General features: G+C 34.3%; 1 protein-coding gene across 8 annotated transcripts in view; it reads right to left on the minus strand.

The window, feature by feature from the left end:
- Stxbp5 (syntaxin binding protein 5) overlaps positions 1-13,653 on the minus strand; it is a 108,091-nt gene that overhangs the window by 41,593 nt on the left and 52,845 nt on the right. For all 8 annotated transcript variants that reach the window (XM_070010491.1, XM_070010493.1, XM_070010490.1 and 5 more), the window contains exons 9-16: positions 12,022-12,100; positions 9,291-9,445; positions 8,870-8,942; positions 5,131-5,278; positions 4,833-4,900; positions 4,526-4,566; positions 3,742-3,962; positions 2,796-2,974 (exon numbers count right to left, since the gene is read on the minus strand). In XM_070010491.1, coding sequence (XP_069866592.1) covers positions 2,796-2,974; positions 3,742-3,962; positions 4,526-4,566; positions 4,833-4,900; positions 5,131-5,278; positions 8,870-8,942; positions 9,291-9,445; positions 12,022-12,100 — 964 coding nt within the window. The remainder of the gene's footprint in view (positions 1-2,795; positions 2,975-3,741; positions 3,963-4,525; positions 4,567-4,832; positions 4,901-5,130; positions 5,279-8,869; positions 8,943-9,290; positions 9,446-12,021; positions 12,101-13,653) is intronic.

Consider the following 13,653-nt stretch of genomic DNA (forward strand, 5'->3'; position numbering starts at 1 on the left):
GCCTACAAAATGAAAATCCCTGGTGCCCCTATGAAAAAGCCTGTGTCCAATCCTAAATTGGTACAGTAGCAACAGCAGCATTATGCCTCTGCCTACCTGCCATTTTCCTTAAATGGTGTTCTAATAAATCTTTGTCTTCCTATTCTGTCTCAGTAAATTCTTTTGCCAATGAGGACTCCAAAAATCGATGAAATTTTGGTGGCATGTACAGGGAGACTTGAAAGAATTCCTTCCTTTTCAAATCAAGACTTCTGGTAGTAGTGCACTCAGAGTTTAAGAGACAACTGTGAGTCTCTGGCCATGGTGACTCCCTCATAAAACCCAAACCTTCCTCCTGTCAAGTGTCTGGATCCCATTGCCCTTAGATATGAAGTCATTCATCCGAGACTTACATAGATTCTACTTCCTCTATGTTGTGGGTCTCTGGACAGGGTAACTCTATGGTGAAACTCACATCTTCTTACATTCAGTTCACAAAAGTTAAGAGTCTGCCTGTTCTCTCCATTTCCAGCATCCACTTCCAGCACAGCAGAGAACACTACTTTTCTCCTAATATTTTGACTTATACATCTTTTTATAGACTCTTCTGGTCACATCATCTTTGCCCTGCAGAAGGATTTATTTCTGCACTGTGGAATAAATCTTGGTGTCAGTGCTAAGTCACCCTTGTCTAGTTAGGTCTGGTCAGGACTTGCACATTGACTTTAGTTTTTTGGATCCTTGCAACCCTATAAGTAGCAAAACAGACCTATAGGAGGGATGTTCAATGTGTCTGGCCCTGTTCTCTGAAACTGACAATTCCCTGGATCTTCTAGATGATCCCCTGCAATCTGTACCACCTATATGATCCAAACCAGCTTCCAGCCCTCCGACTTCCACTACCTCAAAGGCATCCAGCCTCAGAGCAGCCTTCCTTCTCCCAGGTCCACAGAGGCACTTGCCCTTCCTTTAAGTCCTTTTCTTTCCAGTTCCTCCTCATCATTTAGATAACCCCAGTATTCTATCTCCTTCATATATCAGGTTGGAAAATAATTTAATGTCTACATTTAAAACTCCAGAGGGAGAGGGTGACATTGTCCAAAAAGAAATGTACTCTTTACCTGGCTCATGTAACTGTAACCCCTTTGTACATCATCTTTATAATAATAAAAGTAAAACTCCAAAGGGAGTTTGTGGATCCTCTCCTGAATTTTAAAAACTATATTTTCTCAAGAAAGCAAACATATATCCTTTCTTTTCTGCTCTGAAAAACTCTCATACTGACTCTACTGCTTATACCTGAATAGACTTTGCCCGATTAAAAACTGTTAATAATGGTAGTCTTTAGACTATGTTCTTATTTGTAACAAGGAAAAAAGATAAATAAACTTACTGTACTCCATAAAAGCCCAGCTTAAGACCATTCCCTCTTTTGTGTGTCAGGATTGGGGCTTGAATTCAAGGCCTCATGCTCTCACTTGGCTTTGGCACTCATAGCTGGCACTCTACTATTGAGCCATACTCCCAGTCAGCAATGTTGATGGTTAGCTGGAGATGAAGTGTTGAGACTATTTCTGCACAGGCTGGCTTCTAACCCTGATCCTTAGAACTCAGTCTCCTGAGTTGCTACAATTAGGGGTGTGAGACACTGGTGTCCAGCTAAGATCATTCCTTAAATCTCACAAAAGAGTCTAGACTGGCACTGATTCCCACCTGACCTATCATTTCCCTCCAATATGAGACCAGACCAAAAGGGTTTGAAAGACTTGGGACAAGTCTTCATCCTGGAGATAAGGAATCATTCAAAAACCAAAAGCTAGAAAAAAGTTGTTCAAACAAAAAGGAATAGTGTCAGAGTCCAAAGGGAGTCCCTTGTGCCTTCCAAAGTATCTTCAGCCAAGACTTTGTAATTTCATAAGAACAGTTATATGAGAGCAAAGCCATATCTGTTTACTTTTCGGCTGGATATGGAGTTGAACCACAGCCATTCTATCTTTGGCATTTCTAGAGCTGCAAACAACCTGGATACTTCTCCTTTTATATGGGCATCTGTAACCCTTAAAAACAGGAGTATCCAACTCAGACCTCTGCCACAGGCTCCAGAATTATTTCAGGTATAGGGTCAGAGACTGAAAAGATATCTCTTCTGTCCTGATTTTTGTTTCTCTTATTATCCTGACGACAAATTCTTTTACCAAACTGTGGCTCCAAAACTCCATGACACCCACCATTCTCATGTATGATCACACAGTCATCCTAGATTTCTTCAACAATTTTAACTCTTCGTTTATTGCTTAATTTAACCATTCAAGATTTAACTTGAACAGAAAAGAACAGGAAAATTTCATCCAATTTTCTCAGTTTAAAAACAAGATAGATATAAATCTAAAATACTACATTAAAAGGTTTTAAATAAAGACTAGAACATTGCTAGAAGGAGGTGAAAAATAAAATAAGAAGATGGAGTTTAATTTAACGGCTGAAAAATAAAGAATGTTCAGAGTGGTCTACATATAAAGCTACACATAAATCCAGACTGAAAACAGACTGAACACATGGGTGGACTTAGAAGACTGAGCAACATGTATAGAAATAATCCCTTGAGAAAAAGCTTACTATTTTAAGGATATTAAATAGAACCATCAATTTCTCTTATACTATAAAAAAGTAAGTTGTATTAAACACAGCGGAACAGAGGAAAAGTCATTCTCATGTCACTTATTCCAATGTAAGACAATTTTACCATAGATTTATAAGTGATTAAAACTTATCTAAAAAGATCAATGTGAAACAGTTCTATTTCTTTTATAACTTACTTTAAGCAAGGAACATTGTCACGAAGCCCATCAGATGAACTGCTACTGGTGGATGGATGAGACTGAGGGGGAATGGGTTGTGGATTGGAACCTCCTACAGGCGTCGACAAGGGTGGTGGCTGCTCACTCTCTGGAGTTTCCACATCATTTATTTCATACAACAATCGAACCTCAAGCATCTGTCATAAAAGTAATTACTATAGTCATCTTATCTTCCTAAAGATAAAAATTTAACATGGGGCTGGGAAGGTGGCTCAGTGGTAAAGCGCTTGCCCTGCATGCATGAGGCCCTGGGTTCGATTCCTCAGCACCACCGAAGCAGAAAAAAAAAAAAAAAGCTGGAAGTAGTGCTGTGGCTCAAGTGGTAGCATGCTAGCCTTGAGCTGAAGAGCTGAAGGGCAGCGCCCAGGCCCAGAGTTCAGGCCCCACAACCGGACCCCCCCCCCCCCCAAAAAAAATTTTATCATGATTTCTAGAGTTAAAAGTAAAAAGTTTCTGATTCAGCTTTTTAAAAAATAAAGCATAAATTTTAAAAAAAGCACAAAGGATTTTACAATTTAAAGAACACCATATTAGCACATACACATTTTTCTTAAATACATAATATACTTAACAACTGAAATATCCACTTCACATATATTCCTCAAATACTATTTTTCTTTCTGTTTTATTAGCATACATTATTTATACAAGGAGGATTTCAGGGTGATATTTCCACACTAGTATGTATATTTTTATAAAAGATATAATATAAATATGAAGATATTTACAAAATACTAGGAAAAAAACAATTGACAAATTAAAAAATATCAGACTGTTGACATGGAAAGCAATTTAAAAGACTAATAATACCAGAATGACTTCAGTAACAAAATACTAGGAAAAAACAATTGACAAAGAATATCAGACTGTTGACATGGAAAGCAATTTGAAAGACTAATAATACCGGAATGACTTCAGTAATCACTTCCTGTTTGCTGAATCTATAAATAATGACATGAGCTGAAACTCCAGCTATGCACAGCATTCTACTCTCTGGGCACCAGGAGATGATCTGAATGGCATATGGATCTTCATCAACAATGTCTGTGCTTGGTTTGTCTTCTTTATTTCTTGACTTTTCAAATACTTTAGATGTTTTTAATTTATATAGTACTTGTAAAGTTACTAGAAAAAAGATGATATCCTGTTACACATTTTACTACAAAGGATCAATTAGTTAAATCAGTAATATAAGTAATATAAGGCATATATAATATAATATAAGTAATATAAGGCATCATAAATAAATGGACGATTATGAATATTTGTCATATATGAAAGTCACTCTCTCTTTCCTTTTTTGATATTATGAAATTGCTACATATATTTCACAAAGACAATGCAAACATTTGTATGTCTAAACTTATGTCACTATATATTTATATTAATTTGAAATACATGCTTCTGTTTATGATATTGAAGAGAAGGTTTGAAGATATTTTGGAGAAAGCACTAGAATACATCCATTGAGAAATATTCTTGATTCACTAATAACTTCAAAAGTATCATTATTCTTAAAACTGGAAACATATAACTTGACAAATTAGTAAATTAAATTTATAGTCTACAAATTTCAATAACATATACTATAAATTATTATAAAACAGCTAATGCTAGTTAATTATTATAAAACAGGACCTAACAAAGGGATGACCTATGACAATATGACAAATACTCAGAACACTTACTTGCAGAAGCATCCCAGAATTTAACTGACCCGTCAGCATGCCTATAAAAACCAAAGGGAACGAAATGTGAAGGAAAGGATAAAAAAAAATACTCTTTCTTCTTCTTGCAAATATATTCCTATTTTAAAAGATAGTCACCAAGATGAGTAAAGGTAAACATTGAGTAAATGGACAGATACCTGACAATGTTATTTACTATACTGTAACAAAACAAAAAGCTCTACCTGCCAAAGTAACTAAACCTTGTGTAATCTTGATTACACTTAGCTACCAGTCATTTATTTGGTGAAAATAGACTTATACTTACCCTGTAATAATTATTTCTGGGTAACTTTGAGCACCCAAGCCCCAGTTACCTCCATTAATGGGCCATTCCTTAAAAAAAAAAAAAAGTCACTGTATAAAGCCACTTGTAGTAAGCATGTTCTGTGTATTTTCATGCACATTTAACATGTACTATAGAGATCTGTTATATAATATACAACTGAAGACAGAAAACATGTTTTACTTCCAAAAATGATTGTCTTATCCCTTTTTCCATACCTCAAGGTTTTAAATTTAAAATACTGAAATGTCACAGTAAGTATTGAAAGTCCTGTTAATACCTTTTTGCTGTAACCTTGACGTTTCTGTCTAGCGCCAACAGAATAAAGTGCAGGAATAAGGTCCACAGGACAGTCAGCAAAATATTCGCAACATGTAACAGGGGATTCGTGTATACTCAAAGGGTAAGGATTTTCAAATATAGGATATCTTTAATAACAGGAAAAAGAAAAACATTATTTAATGAGCAATAACTTGTAATTAACATGACATGAAAAAATTTACAAATATACATTCTGCTACAAATATTTAGTTTATGTAAACAAGTTTAAAAAAAGTAAAAGATGCTCAGTTACAACAATAAATTAATAAACTAGTTGCAGCTATATACCACATGTCCTATACTAAGAGGGGTAGGAAGCCTCTGGCTTTTGAGCCACATAATGCCTGAGAAATCATTCGGTACAGGAAGGACAGACACACAGGCTCTATAAATGCTTCTCAATGGCTGCCCATGGTTATCTCCCCATATCCATGTCCATGAATGATGTTAAAAATATCCTAATGGACCTTGGCAGATAAAAAGGTTTCCTCCTCACAAGGATTATCTATCTTTTTCTCATTTATTTACTGTACCAAACATAATAATATAAGCATTTTCTTAAGGACAAACACTTAGAAAGTAATGTGCCAAAGGCATGCCAGAAAGCACTTGTGGAAGAATTTAAGCTCTGTTCTTAATCATTAAGTTATATAGTTTTCAATAAACCAATACCTACTTATATCAGCCAATACAGATTTCCAGTTTTATCACCAATAATATATGTAATCTAATATTAAAACCAAAATATTATCTGATAAAATTAATTTTGACTGTCACCTTGATTGGATTTAGAGATAGATGCCTAGGAGAATAGGCACACTTTTGGGTGGCTCTGTGAGTGGGTTTGTCCCTAAGATCATCAAGGAAGGAAAGACTTGCCCTGAATATGGGTGGCTGGAAGCTGGAATGGTATTAAGTGGTGAAGAAGGAAAACCTGTAGTATAGGGATTATTACTCTTCACTGCTTCCTGGCTGCTAAGCAGTGAGCAGCCTCTGCTGCTCTACACACTCCCCATCACAAAGCTCTCCCTCACCACCGAAACCTCTAAAACTGTGAGCCAAAATCAATCTTCCCTTCCTTAAGCTGTTTCTCTAGGTATTTGTCACAGCAACAAAAACTGACTAATGTGTCTTAGTTTAATAACCATCTAAAATGTCAATGCACTTTAAAGTTTTCTAGATGTGAAATTATCTAATTTAATAAAGCAAAAATCCTTTTAAAAACCATAAAATTATGGATCAAGAAAATGTGGTATATATATGTATATATATACATCTGTATATATATGTATATATATACATACAGATGTATATTTACATATATATATATACACACACACATATACTATACATATATATACACACACTATGGAATTCTATGCGTCCATCAGAAAGAATGATACCGCCCATTTGTTAGGAAATGGAAAGACTTGGAAAAAATTATATTAAGTGAAGTAAGCTAGACCCAAAGAAACATAAGTTCCATGGCTTCCCTTATTTGCAATAACTAGTATATGTCTGGGACAAGTAGAAAAGGTTAAAAGCTATGTACATATGACCTTATAAGATGATGCTAAGCGAAATGAACCCCAGGATAGGGGCACAAGTTGTTTTTTCTTTCTTTCTTTCTTTAAAAGGTACCATGTGATTTTTTTTTGTTGCTTTGTATGTCCCTCCCCCATGGTTGTATAACCCCTGTTTTCATTGTATTTAATGTCAGTATAATTTGGGGAGGGAAAGGGAAAAAACAAAATGTTTAAAAGGTTGACCCACTGCAACAATGAGGTGTAGAAGACATTATGTTGAAAAACAAACTTTACAATTTAGGCGGGGGTGGAGGGAGTGGGGAGGGTGGAGTTTTGTGGAGGTGGGAGGGAAGGGATGTTAGGGGAAAAACAAAGGAGGAGGCAACAATGCTTGATAGGAAATGTACTCATTACCTTGCTCATGTAATTGTAACCCCTTTGTACAGTATTTTCATATTAAAAAACATTAAAAAATCATAAAATTAAAGCAAAAGCCTATCTAAACACACAGTAACAGTTCTTAGAATGAAGATTAATCACTTAAAAACTTCTAGAAAACAGGAACTAGCTAAAAATCTTTTAAAAATACAAAATGGTTATTCTGTAAAATATAGGAATAGTGATTAGGTTTCCCGTAACAGTGATTTAAAGGAAGTTGGAAATACTTTTTTTTTTTTTTTGTCGGTCATGGGGCTTGAACTCTGGGCCTGGGCGCTGTCCCTCAGCTCTTCAGCTCAAGGGGAGCGCTCTACCACTTGAGCTACAGTGCCACTTCCGGTTTTCTGGTGGTTTTATTGGAGATAGGAGTCTCACGGTCTCTCCTGCCCGGGCTGGCTTTGAACCGCGATCCTCAGATCTCAGCCTCCTGAGTAGCTAGGATTACAGGAGTGAGCCACCAGTGCCCGGCGAAGTTGGAAATACTTTAAGAAAAACCCTTTATAGATCACCAAAGAAACTCAACAACTGCCATCCTTATCCTCAAACAGAGGGTAAAACACAAACCAAAATGTGCAGTAACAAAGTCAGGCAACTTTCTTCTATTTGTAGGACAAATCTTTGTTTAGTTCAATGACTCTACTATACATTTAACTAATACTTTCCTTGAATAAAATGACCTATCACATTACTTTGACAATATTATTTTTGACTCAGATATATATTTTAGGGCAGACTACATGTAAAAAGACTCAACTAGTTCCTATGGGAGTAGAATAACAAAATCCTATAAATAATAAATTATTCTAAGTTATTATCAGGAAAAAACAACAAATGCTAGCAAGGATGTGGGGAAAAAGTAATCTCAAACAAAAACTGTTCAGAATCTGCCCAGATGCCCATAAACTGATGGATGGATACAGAATGTTTTCAGCCATAAAGAAGACTAAAATTATACATCCCTAAGAAAATTGATGGACCTAAAGACAATCATGTTAAGTGCAATAAACCATACTCAGAAAGAAGGTACCACATGTTTTCTCTCATATGTGGAATCTAGATATAAAGGAGGGAAAAAGAGATTACCATAAAATAGGGGAACATTTTGGGTGGGGAAGCCCATAACTGGTGAGAATTATGTAATTATAAAATGTGCTATCTCTTTAACACTCTGCGAAGTTTTCAGTTTTCCTATGAAGTAATGTCACTATAGGAAGAGGCCAGGTTAGCAGGTATCACTTTTTTTTTTTTTTTAAAGTATCACTTTTTCAAGTAACCAGCTGAAAAAAACCAACGAAAAAAAAAAAAATCCAAGAGCAAATGATAACTTAAACAGAAGAGTAACAAGATTAGTGATGCTTGTAATAATTAATGAGTCAATGGTATATAAAACACACTGCACCCAAAAGGAAACAGAAATAGAGAGACTAAAAGGTTAATTATAAATAAATTATGATGAATCAATTTTAGACAGGCTGCTTTTGTGCATTCAGGACAAGGAAGTATGAGGCTGAAATATGACATGTCAGAAATTCAACAAAATTTGACTTTAAAGAATGTAAATTATATGAGATTCAATATCACAGAGAAATTTAACAGGTAAAAGGATGGGGGTCTGGAGTTTTAGTAGACAGCAAAGTTGTAGATATAAATACAATACTAAAAGAAACAAATAGTTAATCTTACACTAAAAGAGATCTTTTCCACTACATGGAATTGTTCACACAATGATCTTACCCATTCTGTGCAAGGTCTATTAGTACTAAATCCTTTTCTAGAAGAACAACAACAGCATATGGTTCTTGGAAATCTATAAAAGGAAACAATGTACAAACTAAAGTTTTAGTATGCAAGAGGACAACAGGATACAAAGCAAAAATTTGCTAATTGGTTTTAATTTTATTCATTCTCAAGTATTGAGCATTCTGGTTCTGTATTTCAAGTAAGTTTTTCATTAAATAAATCTACACTTATATGTGATATTAAACAAAGTTTATTAATCAAAACAAACCGATGAAATAAAATCTGCAGTCTAAGGTAGCAGCTCTTTTCTAAAAGAATTAGCACAATAGGATAAGGAAACTACTTTAGGCAACTGAGGTCTTTGTTTTAAATACCAATGGTTATGGAGAATGAGATTAAAAGACACAAAGCTTACCATTGGGGTATGGAGTTTCACAGAGTGTTAGGAAATCAACAATTGAATAGTCCATTTCCAGCACAGCTGTACTTTTCCCATGCATCACTGTTAAGCAAGGTCTTCTTCCTACAGTATCATATGATAAACCTCCTGATAAAATAATAAAAGGTTCCCTGAAAATAAAATGCAGTTAGGATTATAAAACAGCAAAAAGATTATTTTTGATGTATCATAATTTTATATAGTTAAACAATGAAATCTTAAATCTAAAAGTTTTACACACCTTACAGTTGAATAATCCCATATGGAATTTCTAATTAGATTAAATAAAATCCAAGTAAATTACTTCAAAATTAAGCAGCAATAAAAATGATAGGTGACCCAATTTGACCCTCAGACTTCCTCTTGGTCCCTATCACTTTTTCTTTTATTCCCTGCAGAAAAGTCATAAAATTTTTCCCTGGGTTTATGCAGTTTGAGTTGAATGCATGGCTTTTACTCTAGCCCTACCCAGGACTAGTCAACAAAGCTCACAGAAAATATCTTAATGTCTTCAAGCATCTATTAAATGTAATGCACTGACTTTTCATGATACATCAAGAAATGCTCTAGCTGCAGATCACTCCTACCAACCTGAAAACTTTTTTTTCCCAAGTATTTTGGCAGATATACTATCAAAACCTAACTTCTTTGAACCAGGACAAGACTCAATAAAGCTAAGGAGAATCAAATAATAAAGCCAATCCAAAAAATAACACTTTGCCTTAAAAGTTACAATCAATAAATCCCTTGGATTTCAGTGAAAACCCTAGAAGAATATGGGACCTCATTAGTATTTCTATGATATACATTTTTTCTACATATATTGGGAAATGAGGATCAAGAACTAAACTGTCAATCTCATATATCAGTGTCTACATTACTGCTTGTATTAGTAATCTTCTGAACATTCAGCATTTTTTTCAGACAAAAAAATACAATTTGCCCGGCGCTAGTAGCTCATGCCTGTAATCCTAGCTACTTAAGAGGCTGAGATCTGAGAATCATGGTTCAAAGCCAGCCTGGTCAGGAAAGTCCATGAGACTCTGATCTCCAACTAACCACCAGAAAACCAGAAGTGGCACTGTGGCTCAAGTGGTAGGGCATTTGCCTTGAGCTAAAGAGCTGAGGGATAGCACCCAGGCCCAGAGTTTAAGCCCCACAACTGCCAAAAATAACCTCAAAAAACAAAAAGCAATTCAATTTCAGAGATGGAAACACAATTTTGACAAATTTCTAATGTAAACAATAACTAATTTGAAATCTATGCTCTCATAGTAGGCATCAAATGGATAATGGTTTGACAAGATAAAAGCTTATTTTGCTGATTATATGTCAAGTTCAATAGGTGCATGTACATTCATGATTCTATCATTTGTGTAAGTGTCCACGAGTCCCATGTGTTGAAGGCTCAGTACTCAGCCTACAGTACCATCAAGGAAGTAATGGAACCTTCAAGAGCTAGGGCCTAGTGGGAAGCAGTGCAGTCAGGGACAGGAGACGTTGGGACCACAACACCTTCTCTTCCCTCTTCATTTCCTTATGAAATGAGCAGCTTCCTCTGCCATGCACTCTCAACCAAGATATATGGTGAGGACATAGATAACTGTATGCACATGCATGTATACATGCATATGTATATATGTATACATGTGTGATAGGTATACACACACATGTTGGGGACATAGGCTGTGAAACATAGGCCAACTGACTATGGGCTAAAATCTCAACACTGTGAGGAAAGAGAAACCTTTCTTCTTTATAAAGAAGGGATTTTTCTTTTTTCTATTTTTTTTTTTTATTTCTTCAGGGATTTTAGGAAATTGTCAGAACACTGACTAAAACAATTGATTAGAATGAAAAGTAAACTGAAAATTATTAATGAATTTTTTTTTACTAGGCTTTTGGAGCTGTCTTATAAAAATAGGATTACCAAAAACAGCAGCTAAACAAAACTGATCCTAATTTAAGGACCAGGGGAAAAAATGATATTTTAAACACTGAGGGATAAATTAAAACCATTCTTCTAGTGATCACAATTTGAGAGCCACTTCCCTATACTACATAAGTTCACACAGATTTTGCCTAGGTAATTAATAACAGAAATTAAAAAATAAAGTTTCCTTGAAGGTTAAAGAGATGTAGAACTTTTAAAGAAGAATTTAAAAAGTTACATTTTATATATTTTATACTTAAATATAACATTGAGTACACACAAAATATTTTATTTACATTGTAAAAACGATCTCATTCTCATACCTAATTCATATAGTTACAGTATCTTCAAATGACTGACAACCTCTGGTTACATTAAACTGCATTTACTTTAGTGACCACCAAGTATTCTTATGGGGTTTACTTGCTAAAGAATAAACCTTTTAGAAGTAACATATATAGGTAAATCAAGTTATAAATCTTCTTCCCTTCACTGCTTATACTGTTTTTCACCAGGAAATAAAAATTATTGTTTCTAAAATTTAACAAAATATATGAAGTTTGACAAGAAGAATAATGATAACTTTCCAAGACTACTAAAACCAGGAAAAAAGTATTTCATTCTAAATTTACCTGTTTTTGTTATTTTGTTTAAAATAAAAATGTGATAAAACTCAAGACGAGAGCAGGCCATTTTAAAGTAGGTCTTCAAAACTAATAGTAAAATGCCATTTGAGTAATTACAAACAATATTGGCAATGAAAGAAAATCTTACCCAGATCTAGTTGTCTTGAATTCCACCTTGAGGATAGGTTTGCATGGCTCTGGCTTCTTCCCATCCTTTAACTGCTTTCCTAAAATATATTTTCTTGCATTAAATTCTAAAATACTAAGTCACTTTACATTCTTATATCAATTGTGCACATAAAGTGAAATGAAATTAAGTAAAATATACCAACCTTTATGCATCAGAAACTCATTTAGATTTTTAATGATTTAAGTAATACATTTCTAAAGGTTCATAATAGAAACTATAGGAAACTAAAATAAAAGAACAGCTTGCTGTAGAGATTTATTACTCTTAATACTGTTATAAGTATTTTTCCTGGCAAGTCACAAAATTTGGAGATACTTTGAGAATCCCCAACATACACCTGTCCTCTCTCATGGATTTATTTCTTCTTCACAGCATATATTACATTCTAATATCCTTTATAGCTCAGTTATTGTTTATTGTTTGGGTTTGCTTTCTAGGAAAGCAAAGTTTTTCACACACATGTATGTGTGTTCTGTTGTAATTGTCATGGTAAACACTCTTAGTATATAGAGTGGCATCTAATAATTAGTGAGTGAATAAATTAATGGCTGTTTCTGTGAGATAATGCAGAGAAAAAGTTATCTGGGAAAAACTGTACTCCAGAAAGGTTGTGCCAATTTGAAATTCCATCAGCGTCTAGAAGGTCGATTTGCGAAGGGCCAGTACATCAGGAAAACGTGACAATTCAGAACATATATGTACCTAATATCAAACCTAATATCAAAGCATCAAAACATATAAAGCAAAAGCTGATGAAAAATAAGGAGAAAATAGACAGTTCAACAGCACTTGTTAGAAACTAAGAATTCACTTTCAATAACGTAGGAAACTGAACAGAAGATCCACAAGGAAATCCAAGTTTCAACAACTTTAGATGTAATAAACATCTATTCTATTTTAGTATAGATAAAACATTTTGGGTAGACCATATGTTAGATCATAAAATATATCTCAATAAATTTTAAAGAATTTATATAAAAACAAATGTGCCAATCAAATTAGAATGAAGTTAGAAATGCAGAGTGGAAAAAATGGGAGATACTAAAAAAAAGTGAAAATTACACATTATTAAATAGCCAGTGGATTAAAAGACAGTATCAAGAGAAAATCAGAAGACCCTTTGAAATGGAATAATGTAAGTGGCAAATCTTTATTTATCTCAATTGCTCAGGAAACAAGGAACTAAGACTCAAAACTGCAGAACCAGAAACAAAATTACCAAAGAATCTATGAACAACTGTGTGTCAACCAAAGGGACACCTTAGAAGAAAAGAACAAATTAATAGAAAAACATTATTACTGAACCAATTCAAGAAGAAACAAACAATCTGAAAGAAATATAAGGAGACAAAACAAAACAAAAACACTACCCACAAAGAAAAGCCCAGACTTAGATGGCTCGACTGCTGATTATGAAGGAGACAACTTTCTATAATATTAGAAACAGAAGCATCTGTACTCCTATATATTTACTCCATAGAAAGGAAAGGATTTATTCTTAGGGAATATATACAAGGACAGTACTGTAGCATAATTTTCAGTGATTAAAAAAGCCAGAGACAAAGTGAATACCAGTAATTTGAAAAAGGT

The sequence above is a fragment of the Dipodomys merriami genome, unplaced genomic scaffold (genome assembly GCF_024711535.1).
Source record: "Dipodomys merriami isolate MVZ:Mamm:240054 unplaced genomic scaffold, mDipMer1.0.p SCAF_8, whole genome shotgun sequence".
NCBI classification, from domain to species: domain Eukaryota; kingdom Metazoa; phylum Chordata; class Mammalia; order Rodentia; family Heteromyidae; genus Dipodomys; species Dipodomys merriami.